Here is a 20441-nt window from a genome sequence, read left to right as displayed (position 1 = left end):
AATATGTAAATATGTCAATTTCTTTAAGCAGGAAAGTTAATAAGTTCTCAATAAATATCAGCAATTATAATTCAGATGATCAGGGACGGTCTCTATAACAAATCAATGTACATTTTATGTTGATATTTCTATAAATATTTTATATATTAATCTGTGATTATCCTGATGTATCTCCATAAAATGAAAGAGGGCTTAAAATTGTCCCCATTTCTTTTTTATATTGTAGTGTTCCATTTATGCAAATTCTAAAAGGCAAAATCATTGAACTGTACATTTGAGATTGGTTTATTTTATTGTATATAAATTATATGGCAACTTACATAAAAAGAAGAGGGAAGTAGGGTATGGTGACATAAGTAGAAATATACTGAAAATATTTTTTTTTACTTTGGCAAATATGTTACAGTTTACAGTTTTTTCAGTTTTATTGAGAAATAATTGATATACATCTCTGTGTAAGTTTAAGACATACAGCATGATGGTTTGATTTATATATATTGTGAAATGATTACCACAATAGGTTCAGCTAACATCTGTCTTCTCATATGAACAATAAAAAGAAAAGAAAGAAAAGAGGAAAAAATTTTCCCTTGGGCTGAGAACTGTTAGGATTTACTCTTTTAACAACTTTCCTATATATCATACAGCAGTGTTAGCTCTGGTCATCATGTTGTACATTTTATCCCGAGCACTTACTTATAACTGGAAGTTTCCACCTTTTGACCACCTTCCTCCAATTCCTTTCCCCCACCCTCTGCCTCTGATAACCACAGGTCTGATCTCTTTTTCTATGACTTTGTTTGTTTGTTCCTTTGTTTTAGATTTCTCATATAGGTGAAATCATACAATCTTTGTCTTTCTCTCTCAGACTTGTTTCACTTAGCATAATGCCTTCAAGGTCCATCCATGTTGTTGCAAGCAGTAGGATTTCCTCATTTTTTATGGCTGAATAATATTCCGTTGTATGTATATATACCACAACTTCTTTATACATTTATCCATCAGTGGACACTTTGGTTGTTTCCATGTCTTGGGTGCTGTAAATAATGCTGATTTTTTTTTTTTTTTGCTGATTCTTAATGATAGAGAAATGCCAAATGCCACTTTCATGTGTGGGCTATCCAATGATTCACAGGAAGTTTCAGTGATAATTTTATTTTTAATTGTTAATGTAAATCTCATTGAGAGACCCATTGTTTGATTGCATCTATTTTCTTTGTAACAATCTTTTCCTATGAACTATAGAATAGCACGTTTTATTAGCCTATTCTATATGATAGAAATTATAGAGTTAATTATTCTCCAAAGTTAATTGATCAAGTCATACCAAATTTGCATTATGAAAACTTGGCTCATGAGGGAAAGGCCTGTATTTGAAAGTGTGCAGCAAGTACAAAACACTGAGAACCTCCCATCCAGAAAGTAACAATTAGGAGCCTTTGAGCAGTCACTCATGCAAGCTTTGAAATTCTCTTTTAGTAGGAATTTGATGTAAGACGTTAATCCACTGAGAATCATTTATTCTGGAACCCTACCTTTTGCTCTGCTAAGGATCTTTATATAAGGAGTTTTTCTTAACATCTCTAATTTCCTACACTGGGTATAATTCAAGAAGCTATTTGTTGCCTAATAATGCTTTCTTCTGGAACAATTCTCAATCTGCCAGATTCTCCTTGTGAGTAAGATAGGGAGGCATTTTGATTTCTAACCTGTCTGGTACAGTTTATATACAACAGCTTCATTTTCTAAATGTGCCTTTAGTGGCCTGAGAGACTAGTCCTTTGCAATGACCCAACTTATTGCTCCCTGGGAATAATTCATCCATTCATCCAACTAGAGAATTGGTTAATGCAGTATTTATTTTCAGTGTACCCACAGCTTCTTCCTTCTGAGGAACTCAGAATTTGTTTGCTTGCTTGTTTTGCTTTGGGTTTTGATTTTTATATGTCCTAATCTCTCATATCAATAATAGTGTGTATAGGTCCCCTGTGCAAAGATAAATGTTTTAAATGGGTTTGTGACATTTATTTATTTATTCATTTATGTATTTATTTATTTATTCATTTAGCTGAAGTTAATTCAAAACAAATGTAAGTATGGCAAAGGGAATTTGTGCTTTGTAAATTCAGAGAAAAATGAAAGAAAGATTTATACATATTATAAATATGAGGTACAGAAAAGCAGAGGTCATTTTTGGCATCCTTCATACCACCTACTTAATGCCTATCACATAATAGAATTTCAGTATATGATGCAAATCAGTTGAATTATCACCGTTTTCACTCTTTTCAGGCTGCACAGGCCATTCATCGTAATGGGAAACTGGATGAAGTAAAATTTATTGACAACAGTGTTGTTTGTATTTTAAAGATACTTATATGAAACAAAAACACAAAGACTATAAACAGCACTTTGGTTTACTGTATTCTGAACATTGAAACAAAAGGGAAAATTTATCAACAAAAAAAATTGAAATTGACCATGGATTAGTTTTGGCCCCTCCCTTCTTCCCTCTTTCCTTCCCTCCCTCCTCCCTCCTTCTTTCCTTCATTTCTTTCTTTTTTCTTTTTTTCTCTTTCTTATATCTGGAAACTACATTGTTAATTTCTGTACCTCTAAATGCTGCTCTTTTATGGTCAGAAGAGAAGTTAAGATTTAAGTTGTAGAGAAAAAATGTTAACAGATGTCAGAAGTCCTGATCAGAGTGAAATAATCATGCATTAGAAATCAAATATCTTTAAAACATTTTAGACTAAAATTAAATAGATCATGACCAGTCCTTGCTTTCTTACTTTGGGTTGTAGATAACAACACCTTCAAACTTTTCTGCCAACAAGTCCCTAATGAAAGATCTAACCACACTCATTGCCAGTCACTGTGAACATATCTCTGAGTAGAGAATTATATCACACACTGAAGATCACCCTCCCTCTCTGAGTTACATTAATAGTGATCATTTCATTGGCCAATGCATTCATTCATTTAAAAAAATTTAAAATGACAATAAAGTAGTAAATGAAACAAAGTCCATGATTTCTTGGAGCTATTAGAGAAATCATAAAATGAATAAATAAAAAATTAATGTCAGCTTGGGATATATGCTATGAAAAACAAAGCAGATTATGGACACAGAGAGTAAGGAGATTGACAGGGTCCTGATATGGCCACTATGATTATGGAAGGCCTCTCTGAATAGGTGACTGTGATGGCTTTTTGATATGTCAACTTTGCTAAGCTATAGACCCCAGTTAGCTATTCAGTCAAACAGTAATCTAGATCATCCTATGAAGAATTGTGCAGATGTAACTAAAGTTTCGTATCTGTTGTCTTTACATAAGAGTTACTATGTTGAATGGCCTGACTTAATCAGATGGAAGTTCTAAAATCAGATTTGAGGCTTTCCTGGGAGATAGGAGCAATTCTGCCTGTGGACAACAGTTTCATGCCTGTGGAGATACAGTCAGTCTACTCATGGTCTTCCCTTCGTGATGGCCAGCCCTACACACTGTGGACTAGCTAAGCCATCCTCCACAATTGCATAAGCCCTTTCCTCCACAATTGCATAAGCCCTTTTCTCTCTCCATATAGAGAGACAGAGATAGATACTTCCTTTCTCTATATATATAGAGAGAAGTTCTCTTTCTGTATCTCTTTTATATATATATATATATATATATATATATATATATATATATATATACACACACACACACATACATATTCCTACTGCTTCTCTGATTGAACTCTAAATGATATGTTAACATTTAAGCAAAGTCCTTGGTGAACTGGAGAAATGAGTCATTTTAAGGTCTTCAGACAGAATATTTTAGGCAGAGGGATAAGAAAGACCTTGAGGCAGAAATGAGAGTTTGAGGCAGAGAAAAATGTCCTATGTTTCTGATGTGAATTCATGGATCAGAGGGTTGTATATGGTTGATGCAGGAAAAGACAGAGACCAGATCTTGTAGGGCTTTGCAGGCTATAGAAGGAGGTTAGGGTTTTATTTGACTATAAGGGCAAGTCATTGGAGGGTTTTGAGAAGTGAGCTAATGTGCTCAAATGTATATTTTAAAAGCTAACTTCTGCTGCTGTATGAAAAATTAACCTAAGGGGTCATGATCAGTATGAGGAAGACCTGGGAGCAAGCTATCACAGTGGGGTCTCTGCAGTGGCTGATGGCGGCTTGGGTTAGAGTAGTGACAGAGGAAGTGCCAAAGAAGTGGGTGGTTTGAGGATATATTTTGGTGATAGAGCTCCCAGGGATCATATTTGGGTTGGATTCATAGGGTAAGAAAAAGCAAGAATCAAGGATTACAAGGCATTCTCCTCAGATCATAGATAAACAGAGACATTATTTGCTGAGAACATGAAGATGGAGAAGGTACAAACAAGTGAGAGGTATTAGAACCCAGGGAAGAAATGGTTCATCTCCAGTGACAGGAGAAAAGTCAGAGTCTGCGGTTTCAGATGCAGGTAGATAGGGAAGTATGGCTTTGGTAGAGTTTATAAGTTCTCTTCCCATTGCTTCTATGTTTCTATGAAACAAAAAAGGGAAAACCATCTCCAGGTGCACTAATATCCATGATGTGGAAAAAAATACCAGAAAGTAGCCACTTCAGAGAGTGTCAGGGGAAGCGGTGTGCTCAGGTAAGGGGCCTTGGTTTCTTAACCAGATTGCGGAAACAAAATTAATGCTGCAAAGGCAGGCTGGGGGTAGTTGTATAAAGAGCTCCTGAAGATCTGTCTCTTAAAACTTGCAGTAGACAAAAACAGTGGCACTGTCCCTGGAAGTACTGTGAAATGTAGGGGGCTTCCCCCTCAGCACCATGAAAGGTTTCTGTCAGTAACTTCCTTGTACCCATGTAATGGGGCAGGCTTGTACCACACTCGTACCAGCCATGGGCTAACCTTTTTCAGGCCCAGTGTATTCTCCTTCTCAGAGCCAGAAATCTCTTATTCACACAAATGTGCAAGCAAGAATCTTCCCTTTGTCTTATCCCCTCATTCAGATCAATCAACCAGTCCTTAACAGCTGTTGAGACCCTTTCAAGTTTGCCATATCCTCTGTCTTTGTATTCAAACCATTCTCATTTGCTATAGGTATTATTAGAACTTTGCAAGAGCTTCCAAACTTGTTTCTCTCTTTATTTCATTATATTGGTTGGAAAGGAAAGCTGAAATTTGTGTGTGTGTGGTAAAATATATGTAACATGAAATTTACCATTTTTAAAGGTACTGCCATAGCTTCTAATGCCCTCATGATCTGGCTTTGTTTATTCCCGGTCCTCTCCTATACCTTTTTGCCACTTCTGACCTTCTGATCAATTAACTCTACTGAACAATTAGTATTTCTTTTTTTGAAAAAAAATTTCCATTGAAGTGTTGTTTATTTACAATGTTGTGTTAGTTTCTGGTGTACAGCAAAGTGATTCAGGTATGTACATATATATTCTTTATCGTATTCTTTTCCATTATGGTTTATTATAGGATATTGAATGTAGATCCCTGGGCTGTACAGTGGGACCTTGTTGTTTATCTCTTTTATACACAGTAATTTGTACCTGCCAATTGGTATTTCTTTAATACACTATGCTGTGCAAACCTTTGCACAGGCTTTGCCCTCAGCATAGACCTTGTAACCTCCTACTATTCATTCTCTAGGTCTCAACCTAGTTGCCACTTACTCTGAGAATCCTTCTCTGATAATACTTTGGGTGACCTTTTTCTGCTCCCAGAGTCCTCTGTGTTTAGTCGGATCACAGTACTTACAAACTGGGCTTGTAATGGCCCATTTTCATGTCTGTCTACTCTACTAGACCATGTTCATTGGCAGAAATTGTGTTTTGTTTTGCTTTGTTTTCTTCACAATTGACTTCTGAGGGACTAGCATAGAATCTGACATATATTATGAGGTTCAGGGCAAAATAGCATCAGTGACTGGAAGAGCTTTAGCCAAAGAAGATAAAAGAGCAGCTCTAATTATATATGAGAATGTCCTCCTCATACCCATTTGCATGAACACTTCTAGAAAGTTTTACAAATAGATATGATTGTGGTCTTTTCTCTTGGCATGAAGAAGAGCTCTTTTCAACAGATCTGGGGAGCAATTTGTATAACTGACATTATGTAAGGCCCACACACATAAGGGCCCAGAGAACATTTGGGTTAAAGGTGATCTTATCTCATGGATAAGTTAGGTCTCCTGACCATTTAACTTGTTCCAGTTCCACCATGCCCTCTCCCAATACCGTTGTTGGCATCTATCTATCAGACCACTAGACAAATGCATATGTGTATGATCCCTGATTGAAGGCATAGTTTTACTTCTTTCCCAGGGGCTTCCTATGCTCCTGGCTAATTAAGACATAGAGTTCAGCCCCTATTCATGTACCACAAAATATCCTATTATATTCAAGGTGGCTTTATTTGCTCATCATATACGAAGACCTCTAGCGACATGGGGATTAACCCAGCCAGGATATCCTTTTTATTAATTCAACAAATGGGTTTCGAGCCCCTGTTATATGCCAGCCTCTGGGGATAGAGCAGGGAACAAGAGAAGCTAGGTAAATGTTCTCCTGACAATTAGAAACTAGGAGAGGAGGTAGGCACTGAGCAAGTAAAAGTGTTCATTGAAAGAGTATTGGGCTTTCCTGGTGGCGCAGTGGTTGAGAGTCCGCCTGCCGATGCGGGGGACACGGGTTCGTGCCCCGGTCCGGGAGAATCCCACATGCCGCGGAGCGGCTAGGCCCGTGAGCCACGGCCGCTGAGCCTGCGCGTCCGGAGCCTGTGCTCCGCAACGGGAGAGGCCACAACAGTGAGAGGCCCGCGTACCGCAAAAAAAAAAAAAAGAGTATTAACAGAGCACCACAGAAGCATATGTGGGGAGCTGGAGACGGCTTCTCTGAGGAAGTGATGTGTAGTCTGTGACAGATGAAAAGATGTGCACTAATTAAGGATTGAAGTTTATTCAAAAAGCCCTGTTTTCCACAAGTTTCATGGAGGAACCTTTACTCCTGCCACTGAGGCTGGCTGTGGAGTTGCCTTCTCTTGCTGGTCTCGTAGTCAGTGTTGGATCTTATTGTTGTCAGAGTGGTGGGAGCTGCTACAGTGCATCACTCTGAAAGCTCCAAAACTGTGCTAGGCTTCGAAGAAAACTCATTGAAAAGAAACTGCTATAGCAAAAATAGAGGTACTGCAATCCTAACTGCTACCAGCTACACTTAAGACAAGTCATCAGGCCCTGATGCCACCATAACTGTTGTCACTAGTACCACCTATGATATAGAGTTGCCTAAGGCATGGCCAATGCCATAGCACTGCGTTGAAGAGAACTCATTTCTCCTATGCCATGCCTATTTGTTCTGCTGCCCTTGTATCCCACAGATAGTATTATGTGAACTACCATCTAAGTTCTTTTCCTTTTAAATTGAAGACTTCCCTGAGACAACTAAGCTGTGGGCCCATGAGGATGCGGGCAGGTGCATAGAACAAATCTGCATAGTAGATGCCGTATTGTACTCAACATTGCTCTTCATTCAACCACAGAGCACTGTAATTATACAAAGATTTTGAGACTGACTTCCTTCACTTAGGATTTATAAGGATATTTACATTAGGCTCAAATAATGCAATGCTCCTGTGAGTTGCATAGGAAATATTTGATGCTGTAGTTGCCTTAGTACAAAGAAACATAATCAGAGCCATATCAATAAAGGAAACCTTGTTATTCAGTAGAATTGTGCTACATGGACATCTTCATTTAAATTTATATGATATACACCTTATAAGTACAAAGATTTTTAAAATAAGCAAGAAGCAAAGGTCATCCATTTGGGAACACCTTTAGAAGACACTTTTTTTGGTAAATACACCTGTTTTTCCACTTCACTGATTCAGCCTATGAAATGGTGAGTCATTTATTAATTATTTTAAAGAGATTTTGATATACTAATCAGCTAAGTATGTCTGACGTCAGTGTAATTATTATTTAGAAACATTCAGATCTGATTGGCTCATTGAAAATTTTGTCACACAAATCTGAAATGACAAATTCATTACTTAAAGTATTTATCCCTAAATTTTTGTGTACATTAATGTCATTATATCACTTCCTCTCTAGAATAGTAAAATGGATAGTTACTATTTTTGCACTTCTTAAACATTATCTCTTATGTAGCATGCTTTACATACTTTTTTACTGCCTCTCCTGAGGTGGAACATATTTTCTGGGGAAGAGTCAAGATTTTGCTTTTTCTGGTGAACTCTTGTCATAAAAGAAAATCATGTATCATGATGGAAGAGATTACAGTATTCCTAATCCAAACCTCTATTTTGAGGAAGCCCAGGTCACTGTCAGATGGACTATATATACAGTTTCTTGATTAAACCAAAGCAATGGATAAGCTGGATAATTGCTAAGGGTATTGACTTTCTATCTCACAAACTTATGGATCTCCAAAATTGCCATGCCAGAACTCTATATTTGCTCAGTCTGCCCCTACTGCACTCTTGCATTGCCCATTGTAAAGGTTCTTTTTGGATTGGATAACATTGGATGAGATTGGATGAGGTCCAGAAGATTGGATAAAAAGAGTTTATGGATATACCCTACTGGAACTCCTACCTCAAATGCTATCAAATATAAGTTCTAATAACTTTCTTTCTTTGATAAATTTTATATACTAATTACTTTGAATCATTTTTCTAGTTGGTGTGTTTTGGACTATTTGCAGCTATTTCACAATATAATCAATTCCAGACTTTTCACCACTTGATTTCTAAACCCTTTATTCTTCAGCTTTTAAGTGAAACAATCAATAAAAATCAAAACCCACATTTTGATGTCATCTGAGTTTTTTGTGTTAGATAATACTGTCAATGCTGTTAGGAAAAATGATGAGTTTTTTTTTTTTTTTAACATCTTTATTGGAGTATAATTGCCTTAAAATGGTGTGTTAGTTTCTGCTTTATAACAAAGTGAATCAGCTCTACATACACATATATCCCCATGTCTCTTCCCTCTTGCATGTCCCTCCCTCCCACCCTCCCTATCCCACCCCTCTAGGTGGTCACAAAGCACTGAGCTGATCTCCCTGTGCTACGCAGCTGCTTCCCACTAGCTATCAGTTTTGTATTTGGTAGTGTATATATGTATATGCCACTCTCTCACTTTGTCCCAGCTTACCCTTCCCCCTCCCTGTGCCCTCAAGTCCATTCTCTAGTAGACCTGCATCTTTATTCCCATCCTGCCCCTAGGTATTTCATGACCTTTTTTTTTTTTTTCAATTCCATATATATGTGTTAGCATACGGTATTTGTTTTTCTCTTTTCTGACTGACTTCACTCTGTATGACAGATTCTAGGTCCATCGACCTCACTACAAATAACTCAATTTCATTTCTTTCTATGGCTGAGTAATATTCCATTGTCTATACGTGCCACTTCTTCTTTATCCATTCGTCTGTTGATGGACACTTAGGTTGCTTCCATGTCCTGGCTATTGTAAATAGAGCTTCAATGAACGTTGTGGTACATGACCCTTTTTGAATTACGGTTTTCTCAGGGTATATGCCCAGTAGTGGGATTGCTGGGTCGTATGGTAGTTCTATTTTTATGTTTTTAAAGAACCTCCATACTATTCTCCATAGTGGCTATATCAATTTACATTCCCACCAACAGTGCAAGAGGGTTCCCTTTTCTCCACACCCTCTCCAGCATTTATTGTTTGTAGATTTTCTGATTATGGCCATTCTGACGGGTGTGAGGTGATATCTCATTGTAGTTTTGATTTGGATTTCTCTAATGATTACTGATGTTGAACATTCTTTCATGTGTATGTTGGCAATCTGTATATCTTTAGAGAAATGTCTATTTAGGTCTTGAGCCCGTTTTTGGATTGGGTTGTTTGTTTTTTTTGATATTGAGCTGCATGAGCTGCATGTAAATTTTGGAGATTAATCCTTTGTCACTTGGTTCAAATGCAAATATTTTTTCCCATTCTGTGGGTTGCTTTTTCGTCTCGTTTATGGTTTCCCTTGCTGTGCAAAAACTTTTAAGTTTCATTAGGTCCCATTTGTTTATTTTTGTTTTTATTTCCATTGCTCTAGGAGGTGGGTCAAAAAGGATCTTACTGTGATTTATGTCATAGAGTGTTCTGCCTATGTTTTCCTCTAAGAGTTTGATACTGTCAGGCCTTACATTTAGGTCTCGAATCCATTTTGAGTTTATTTTTGTGTTTGGTCTTAGAGAGTGTTCTAATTTCATTCTTTTACATGTAGCTGTCCAGTTTTGCCAGCACCACTTATTGAAGAGGCTGTCTTTTCTCCATTGTATATTCTTGCCTCTTTTATCAAAAATAAAGTGACCATGGGTTTATCTCTGGGCTTTCTATCCTGCTCCATTGATCTATATTTCTGTTTTTGTGCCATTACTATACTGTCTTGATTACTGTAGCTTTGTAGTATAGTCTGAAGTCAGGGAGCCTGATTCCGCCAGCTCCATTTCTCTTCCTCAGGATTCCTTTGGATATTCGGGGTCTTCTGTGTTTCCATACAAATTGTGAAATTTTTTGTTCTAGTTCTGTGAAAAATGCCAGTGGTAGTTTGATAGGGATTGCATTGAATCTGTAGATTGCTTTGGGTAGTATATTCATTTTCACAATGTTGATTCTTCCAACCCAAGAACATGGTATATCTCTCCATCTATTTGTATCATCTTTAATTTCTTTCATCAGTGTCTTATATTTTTCTGCATGCGGGTCTTTTTTGTCCTTAGGTAGGTTTATTCCTAGGTATTTTATTCTTTTTGTTACAGTGGTAAATGGGAGTGTTTCCTTAAATTCTCTTTCATGTTTTTCATCATTAGTGTATAGGAATGCAAGAGATTTCTGTACATTAATTTTGTATCCTGCTACATTACCAAATTCATTGATTAACTCTAGTAGTTTTCTGGTAGCATCTGTAGGATTCTCTATGTATAGTACCATGTCATCTGCAAAGAGTGACAGTTTTAATTCTTCTTTTCAGATTTGGATTCCTTTTGTTTCTTTTTCTTCTCTGAGTGCTCTGGCTAAAACTTCCAAACTATGTTGAATAATAGTGGTGAGAGTGGGCAACCTTGTCTTGTTCCTGATATTAGTGGAAAGGTTTCAGTTTTTCACCATTAAGGATGATGTTTGTTTTGGGTTTGTCATATATGGCCTTTATTATGTTGAGGTAAGTTCCCTCTGTGCCTACTTTCTGGAAGGTTTTATCATAAATGGGTGTTGAATTTTGTCAAAAGCATTTTCTGCATCTATTGAGATGATCGTATGATTATTATTCTTCAGTTTCTTAATATGGTGTATCACATTGATTGATTTGGGTATATTGAAGAATCCTTGCATCCCTGGGATAAACTCCAGTGGATCATGGTGTATGATCCTTTTAATGTGCTGTTGGGTTCTGTTTGCTAGTATTTTGTTGAGGATTTTTGCATCTATGTTCATCAGTGATGTTGGCCTGTAGTTTTCATTTTTTGTGACATCTTTCTCTTGTTTTGGTATCAGGGTGATGGGGGCCTTGTAGAATGAGTTTGGGAGTGTTCCTCCCTCTGCTATATTTTGGTAGAGTTTGAGAAGGACAGGTATTACCTCTTCTCTAAATGTTTGATAGAATTTACCTGTGAAGCCATCTTGTCCTAGACTTTTGTTCGTTGGAAGATTTTTTTTTTTTGCAGTACGCGGGCCTCCCACTGTTGTGGCCTCTCCCATTGTGGAGCACAGACTCCGGACGCACAACTCAGTAGCCATGTCTCACGGGCCCAGCCGCTCCGCGGCATGTGGGATCTTCCCAGATCGGGGCACGAACCCGCATCCCCTGCATCGGCAGGCGGAGTCTCAACCACTGCGCCACCAGGGAAGCCCTCGTTGGAAGATTTTTAATCACAGTTTCAATTTCAGTCCTTTTGATTGGTCTGTTTATATTTTCTGTTTCTTCCTGGTTCAGTCTCAGAAGGTTGTGCTTTTCTAAGAATATGTCCATTTCTTCCAGGTTGTCCATTTTATTGGCATAGAGTTGCTTGTAGTAATCTCTCATGATCTTTTGTATTTCTGCAGTGTCTGTTGTTACCTCTCCTTTTTCATTTCTATTTCTATTGATTTGAGTCTTCTCCCATTTTTCTTGATGAGTCTGGCTAATGGTTTATCAGTTTTGTTTATCTTCTCAAGGAACCAGCTTTCAGTTTTATTGATCTTTGCTAATGTTTCCTTCATTTCTTTTATTATTGATCTGATCTTTATGATTTCTTTCCGTCTGTTAACTTTGGGGTTTTTTGTCTTCTTTCTCTAATTGCTTTAGGTGTAAGGTTAGGTTTTTTATTTGAGATGTTTCTTGTTTCTGAAGGTAGGATTATATTGCTATAAACTTCCCTCTTAGAACTGCTTTTGCTGCAACTCATAGGTTTTGGGTCGTCATGTTTTCATTGTCATTTGTTTCTAGCAATTTTTGATTTCCTCTTTGGTTTCTTCAGAGATCTCTTGGTTATTAAGTAGTGTATCGTTTAGCCTGCATGTGCTTTTATTTTTTACAGATTTTTCCAGTAATTGACATCTTGTCTCATAGCGTCGATGTTGGAAAAGATACTTGATACAATTTCAATTTTCTTAAATTTAGCAAGGCTTGATTTGTGACCCAAGATATGATCTATCCTGGAGTATGTTCCATGAGCACTTGAGAAGAAAGTGTAATCTGTTGTTTTTGGATGAAATGTCCTATAAATATCAATTAATTCCATCTTGTTTAATGTATCATTTAAAGCTTGTGTTTCCTTGTTTATTTTCATTTTGGATGATCTGTGCATTGGTGAAAGTGGGGTGTTAAAGTCCCCTACTATGATTGTGTTACTGTCGATTTCTCCTTCTATGGCTGTTAGCATTTGCCTTATGTATTGAGGTGCTTCTATGTTGGGTGCATAAATATTTACAATTGTTCTATTTTCTTCTTGGATTGATCCCTTGATCATTATGCCGTGTCTTTCTTTGTCTCGTAATAGTCTTTGTTTTAAAGTCTATTTTGTCTAATATGAGAATTGCTACTCCAGCTTTCTTTTGATTTCCATTTGCATGGAATATCTTTTTCCATCCCCTCACTTTCAGTCTTTATGTGTCCCTAGGTCTGAAGTGGGTCTCTTGTAGACAGCATATATATGGGTCTTGTTTTTGTATCCATTCAGCCAGTCTATGTCTTTTGGTTGGAGCATTTAATCCATTTGCATTTAAGGTAATTATTGATATGTATGCTCCTATTACCATTTTCTTAATTGTTTTGGGTTTGTTCCTGTAGGTCTTCTCCTTCTCTTGTGTTTCCTGCCTAGAGAAGTTCCTTTAGCATTTGTTGTAAAGCTGGTTTGATGGTGCTGAATTCTCTTAGCTTTTGCTTGTTTGTGAAGATTTTAATTTCTGCATTGAATCTGAATGAGATTCTTCCTGGTTAGAGTGATCTTGGTTTTAGGTTTTCCCTTTCATCATTTAAGTATGTCCTGCCTCTCTCTTCTGGCTTGCAGAGTTTCTGCTGAAAGATCAGCTGTTAACCTTATGGGGATTCCCTTGTATGTTATTTGTTGTTTTTCCCTTGCTGCTTTTAATATTTTTTTCTCTGTCTTTAATTTTTGATAGTTTGATTAATATATGTCTTTGCATGTTTCTCATTGGATTTATCCTGTATGGGACTCTTTGCGCTTCCTGGACTTAACTATTTCCTTTCCCGTATTAAGGAACTTTTCAACTATAATCTCTTCAAATATTTTCTCAGTCCCTTTCTTTTTCTCTTCTTCTTCTGGGACCCCCATAATTTGAATGTTGGTGTGTTTACTGTTGTCCCTGAGATTTCTGAGACTGTCCTCAATTCTTTTCATTCTTTTTCCTTTATTTGCTCTGCAGTAGTTATTTCCACTATTTTATCTTCCAGGTTGCTTTTCTGTTCTTCTGCCTCTGTTATTCTGCTATTGTTTCCTTGTAGAGAATATTTAATTCATTTATTGTGTTGTTCATCATTGTTTGTTTGCTCTTTAGTTTTTCCAGGTTCTTGTTAAACGTTTCTTATATTTTCTCCATTCTATTTCCCAGATTTTGGATCATCTTTACTATCATTTTTCTGAATTCTTTTTCTGGTAGACTGCCTATTTCCTCTTCATTTGTTTGGTCTGGTGAGCTTTTACCTTGGTCCTTCATCTGCTGTACGTTTCTCTGTCTTCTCATTTTGCTTAACTTACTGTGTTTGTGGTCTCCATTTCGCAGCCTGCAGGTTCATAGTGCCCATTATTTTTGGTGTCTGCCCCCAGTGACTAAGGTTGGTTCCGTGGGCTGTGTGGGCTTCCTGGAGGAGGGGACTAATGCCTGTGTTCTGGTGGATGAGGCTGGATCTTGTCTTTCTGGTGGGCAGGTCCACATCCGGTGGTGGGGTTTGCGGTGTCTATGACCTTATTATGATTTTAAGCAGTCTCTCTGCTAATGGGTGGGATTGTGTTCCTGTCTTGATAGTTGTTTGGCATAGGGTGTCCAGCACTGTAGCTTGCTGCCCATTGAGTGGAGCTGGGTCTTGGCGTTGAGATGGAGATCTCTTGGGGGTTTTCGCCATTTGATATTATGTGGAGCTGGGAGGTCTCTCATGGACCAATGTCCTGAACTCAGCTCTCCCACCTCAGAGGTACAGGCCTGACGCCCGGCTAGAGCACCAAGACCCTGTCATCCACATGACTCAGAATAAAAGGGAGAAAAAAGAAAGAGAGAAAGAAAGAAAGAAAAAATAAAATAAAATAATTAAAATAAAAATAATTATTAAAAATTTTTTAAATGAAAAAGTAATACAAAAAAGAAAGGAAGAAGACAGCAGCCATACCAAAAAACAAATCCACCAATGGTAACAAGCTGTAACAACTATACTAAAAAAGAAAAAAAAAACAGCGGGGACACAGAACCGCAGGACAAATAGTAAATGCAAAGCTATACAGACATAATCACACACAGAGGCATACACATACACACTCACAAAAAGAGAAAAAGGAAAAAAATATATATATCGTTGCTCCCAAAATCCACCTCCTCAATTTGGGATGATTCGTTGTCTATTCAGGTATTCCCCAGATGCAGGTACATCAAATTGATTGTGGAGATTTAATCTTCTGCTCCTAATGCTGCTGAGAGAGATCTCCCTTTCTCTTCTTTGTTTGCACAGCTCCTGGGGTTCAGCTTTGGATTTGGCCCCGCCTCTGCGTGTAGGTCACCTGAGGGCATCTCTTCCCGCTAAGACAGGACAGAGTTAAAGGAGCAGCTGATTCGAGGGCTCTGGCTCAGTTAGGCCGGGAGGAGGGAGGGGTACAGATGCGGGGTGAGCCTGCGGCGGCAGAGGCCAGCATGATGTTGCACCAGCCTGAGGCGCGCTGTGCGTTCTCCCGGGGAAGTTGTCCCTGGATCATGGGACCCTGGCAGTGGCGGGCTGCACAGGCTCCCAGGAGGGCAGGTGTGGAGAGTGACCTGTGCTCGCACACAGGCTTCTTGGTGGCAGCAGCAGCAGCCTTAGCGTCTCATGCCCGTCTCTGGGGGTCTGCGCTGATAGCCGCTGCTTGTGCCCATCTCTGGAGTTCATTTAGGTGGCACTCTTAATCCCCTCTCCTCGCGCACTAGGAAACAAAGAGGGAAGAAAATGTCTCTTGCCTCTTCGGTAGGTCCAGACCTTTTTCTGGACTCCCTCCCAGCTAGCCGTGGTGCACTAGCCCCTTCAGGCTGTGTTCACACAGCCAACCCCAGTCCTCTCCCTGGGATCCGACCTCCGAAGCCTGTGCCTCAGCTCCAAGCCCCCACCTGCCACAGCGGGTGAGCAGACAAACCTCTCGGGCTGGTGAGTGCTGGTTGACACCAATCCTCTGTGTGGGAATCTCTCCGCTTTGCCCTCTACACCCCTGTCTGTGGCTGCGCTCTCCTCCGCAGCTCCGAAGCTTCCTCCCTCCGCCACCCGCAGTCGCTGCCCGCGAAGGGGCTTCCTAGTGTGTGGACACGTTTCCTCCTTCACAGCTCCCTCCCACTGGTGCAGGTCCTGTCCCTATTGTTTTGTCTCTGTTTTTTCTTTTGCCCTACCCAGGTACGTGGGGAGTTTCTTGCCTTTTGGGAGGTCTGAGTTCTTCTGCCAACATTCAGTAGGTGTTCTGTATGAGTTGTTCCACATATAGATGTATTTCTGATGTATTTGTGGGGAGGAAGGTGATCTCCACTTATTACTCTTCTGCCATCTTGAAGCTCCTCTTACCTTTAACTCTTTAAATGAATCAAAATAATGTGTTTCAATGAGGTGACAGTGAATTAAAAGCAAAGGTATTGATTTTATCTTTTCAAAATGCTTAAAAGTTGAAGTATAAGGGAGCAAATGATAAAATCATAGTTAATTTTATCAAAAGGAAACTGGTTGTCTATCTTAATCAAAACTCTTGTGATTAAGCCACTCAAGTTTGCTCAAAGAAGAAGGAAACAAAGAAGTAGGAGGAGAATTAAAAAGAGGAAGGACTAGGCTTCCCTGGTGGCGCAGCGGTTGAGAGTCCATCTCCCGATGCAGAGGACACGGGTTCGTGCCCCGGTCCAGGAAGATCCCACATGTCATGGAGCGGCTGGGCCTGTGAGCCATGGCCGCTGAGCCTGCGCATCCAGAGCCTGTGCTCTGCAACAGGAGAGGCCAGAACAGTGAGAGGCCCGTGTACCGCAAAAAAAAAAAAAAAAAAAAAAAAAGAGGAAGGACTTCAGAATAAGCTTTCTGAGATGTTTCATGGAATCTGAAGAAAGACATGTATCCAAACCACCTCAGGAACTGAATCTGGTTATTATTGATTCTGTTTTTACTAAATGTAATCATTAATTGCAATTAAAATTACTAATTTTTAGGATTTTAGTTTCTCCCATCTTTGTGAGTCTTGCTTTTTATTACATTTTGATTTATTCTTGTCTCCTTTTTCTCTGAAGCCAGCTTTCTCTCCATTTCCAAGAAGACTTACAGAGGCTATTGACTTTGAAACCAACCTGCAGATCCCTAAGAGAGAAAGACATGGTGAATTCAGCCTGTATTGGGTGCCCATCTCTGGGCCAATCAGCAATGACCAGAGGTAGGTTTCACATAGTGCCAACATGACTGGAAGTGGTCTAACACTATGGGATGGGAGGGAAATTTTCAGAAAAATAAAATAGACCATAGGTTGAGCAAACATCACAAGATTTCTTTTCTATTAATATATCAACTTTCAGGATAAAATAACTATTTGTGTTAATGACACTCTGCAAATGATAGTTATATTTGAGACCTCTGTTAAGAAAATGATTTGATCACAATGGAGAGAAAACATCTTATATCTTGACTATGACTAATTATGATCTGGGTAAGTCCTGTTTGGTTTCTTTATGATAAAATTTGGAAGATTCTTTAGTGGCCATTGTATTAGTCAGAGTTCTAAAGAGAACCAAGAAGAAATGGGATGGAGAAAGGGAGAGGCAGAGAGAGAAACAGAGAAAGGGATTGATTTGAAAGAATTGTCTCGTGCCATTGTTAGGGCTGGTAGGTGGCAAGTTGAAAATCCTTAGGGCAAGCTGGCTGGTTGGTGATTCAGGAAATAGTTGATGTTACAGTCTTGAGTCCAAAGGATGGAAACTCAGGAAGAATTTTTATTTTGGCATTCGGAAGCAAGATTCCTTCTTCTTCAGGAAACCTCAGTTTTTTTCACTTAAGTGCTTCATTTATTAGATGAGGCTCACCCACATTATGGAGGATAATCTGCTTTACCTAAAATCAACTGATTATAGATATTATTCACATCTTAAAAAATGCCTTTACAGAAAAATCTAGATTAGTGTTTGACCAAACAACTGGTCACCATGGTCTAGCCAAGTGGGCACATAAAATTAACCATCACAGCCATCAGACTTCCTTGTTTTTCTGTATTAATGCTGAGCTTCTAAATTCTCTCAGGAGAGTCTGCTTTTGTTGTTTCTTTACCTTCTTGGGATAATATTTCTTAATCTTGGATAATTCAGTCTGTTTTCATATTGTTATTTAGGAATGACAAACCTAACAAAATGCACTTGTGTATATATTTTTGTACTTATTTTTAAAAATTTCAAATGCTGTCTTCATCATTTGCAAACTGTTCTCATATTCTTGCAACAGATAAAATTTGCATCATTATGATGTATGTGACAATGGTTAAGGAAGAAAAGATGTCTTAGGATTGCAATAAATTAAATACTTTCTCCTTTCATTGCTACAACTAGCCAAGCCAAAAATAGGGGAAACATCTCAAACTGCAGGGGTTATTGAGAATAAATTCTCACATAAGTCAAATGAGATTGCATAAATAAGGTGAAAGGTCACAGGAGATCTGGAACTATTAGGAAAAAATATTACAACTACTGTGGAGAGACTAAGGACATCAACAAGCTAGAAAAGCAGAATGACACTATAACTGAGAAATAAAGGGAATCTAGAACAGTTAGCATGAGCAGAGGGTTATAGGTTCATGTTGTTGAAGTCCATTAAAGAAATTCAAAGGTTAAGCAAGAACTAGGTTCTTACAAGATGAGGATTCAAGTACAATCTCTGGTTTTTTTAATTGTTAATTTAAAAATGCAAATTAATCTCAATTTCAGTCACTTTCTTCAAATGGTTTATATTGGGCAATGTTTGGAGTCGTACTAATGAAAAATAAAGATGGGATATTGAGTCCTGAATTTGGATGTATTATCATAAATCAATTACATGAAATCAGCATTTCATCAAGTACATGAAATGTTCTTATCTATAAAATAGAGTTCTTTTAGTTTCGTTAAAGGGAATGAATAAAGTGTTATAAAGTTCTCAAGCCTAGGTTCCTTCATGTTTTTTAGAAGGACATGCTTCTATTTGTTGTCACCATTATAAATGTATGCTGCCATTTAACACATGCTCAATTTAACTGAACTGTGTAACCCAGAATGAGGGCACTTGTACTCATGCTACAGGACAGAAAGTCTGGAGCTGGGATACAGAAAGATACAATTCATTTATTACAATATCCAAAGTATTCATTTTTTAAAAAAGGTTATTTTAAGTTGGTTTTTACTGCATTATACTTATATGAAATTTCTGGTAACTCTGTCTCGTGGTTCCATCTCTATACTCCAACATGAGGCAAAAAAGGAAATAAAAAAAAAAGACTATACATTTGAAAATTTCCTATGTGTACACCAGGGGAGATCAAGCTCTATGGGCAGATAACCGTGTTGCACATTTAATAAACTGTGAACACAGGACACACATGAATAGAGTTTCCTGTACTAATCAAATAAAAGACATAAAATGTTAAGGAAACATTAGTCTACATAATCATTATTCTATAGCGTAGTAAGTAGGTGTAAAATTGTAAGCAACTCACATGAAAGTCAATGATCAAAATGCCTTTTTGTGAGTTTGAGTTCATACAGTGTCACTCCCTTTTCACAGTGACCTGGTGAGAAGCTGTTCAAACGGTGTTGGGAGTTTTGGTGGTTCATGTGATAAGAACAATTCCTAGTTCATATCAGCTGAAGAAAAGGAAAGGAGATTCAACTTCAGTTCTCACACAAAGTAAAACATTATACTCTGGAGTCTCCTCTATGTTTGTTTCCCCATTAATGTCCTTCATCAAACCATCAAACCAATATTTTTACAACTCCCCAAATGCTACATGTTTCAAGGGAGGAATCAAAGGGCAGACTTGTACCACAGAATCAGAATGATGCATTGGGCCAGTGTCTTAAGAATGGGGGAATTATGCTGGGTAGGCAGAAGGTGAAATTTTAGGCCAAGAGCCAAGGGTGGGCCTTAAAAGGGAAAGAGACGGCCTAGAAAATGCTCTGGGGATGGATTTGAGTAGGGTAGGAGCTGGAGGAAGAATGTGCAGTAGGTAGCACAGTATGCTCAGGTAGCATATAGATTCTGAGGCAGTTAGATTAAAAATGCTTTGACACTAATATCTCAGTTCCTTTGATTTTAAAGGAAACAATCTTGGCAAACAGTGTCAGAGACTGGGATGAATACTGGGGACCACTGATAGTGCTTCCATACATATCCAGAGATATACAGCAAACAGAAGGAATAGATACCTACAGTAGGAGAGGGTAAATAAGAAGGATTCTGAGATGAAAGAAAAATAAAAGAGGGTGATTTGCAGAGACTAGAGATGAAAGGGACAATCAACTGGGGAGTACTCAACTCTTAATACCTGGGTCCCCAAAACAGGAAAGCTAAATAGCCTCTGTGTTTTCTTGGCATACAGTTATAATTCTATGCAAAAGGAATAAAATTGGGTTAACATTATCTTGAATTTTTTGTTTTTGTTTTTGTTTTGCGGTATGTGGGCCTCTCACTGTTGCGGCCTCTCCCGTTGCGGAGCACAGGCTCCGGCTCCGGACG

The 20441-nt window shown here is 38.3% G+C and overlaps 1 protein-coding gene across 3 annotated transcripts in view; it reads left to right on the top strand.

Moving 5' to 3' along the window:
• LOC307185974 (uncharacterized protein) overlaps window positions 1-20441 on the top strand; it is a 640401-nt gene that overhangs the window by 21059 nt on the left and 598901 nt on the right. For all 3 annotated transcript variants that reach the window (XM_079920601.1, XM_079920599.1, XM_079920600.1), the window contains exon 2: window positions 16985-17124. In XM_079920601.1, coding sequence (XP_079776727.1) covers window positions 16985-17124 — 140 coding nt within the window. The remainder of the gene's footprint in view (window positions 1-16984; window positions 17125-20441) is intronic.

Source organism: Stenella coeruleoalba, assembly GCF_951394435.1.
Source record: "Stenella coeruleoalba genome assembly, chromosome: 4".
NCBI classification, from domain to species: Eukaryota; Metazoa; Chordata; class Mammalia; order Artiodactyla; family Delphinidae; genus Stenella; species Stenella coeruleoalba.
This window is presented reverse-complemented; position numbering and strand designations above follow the sequence as displayed.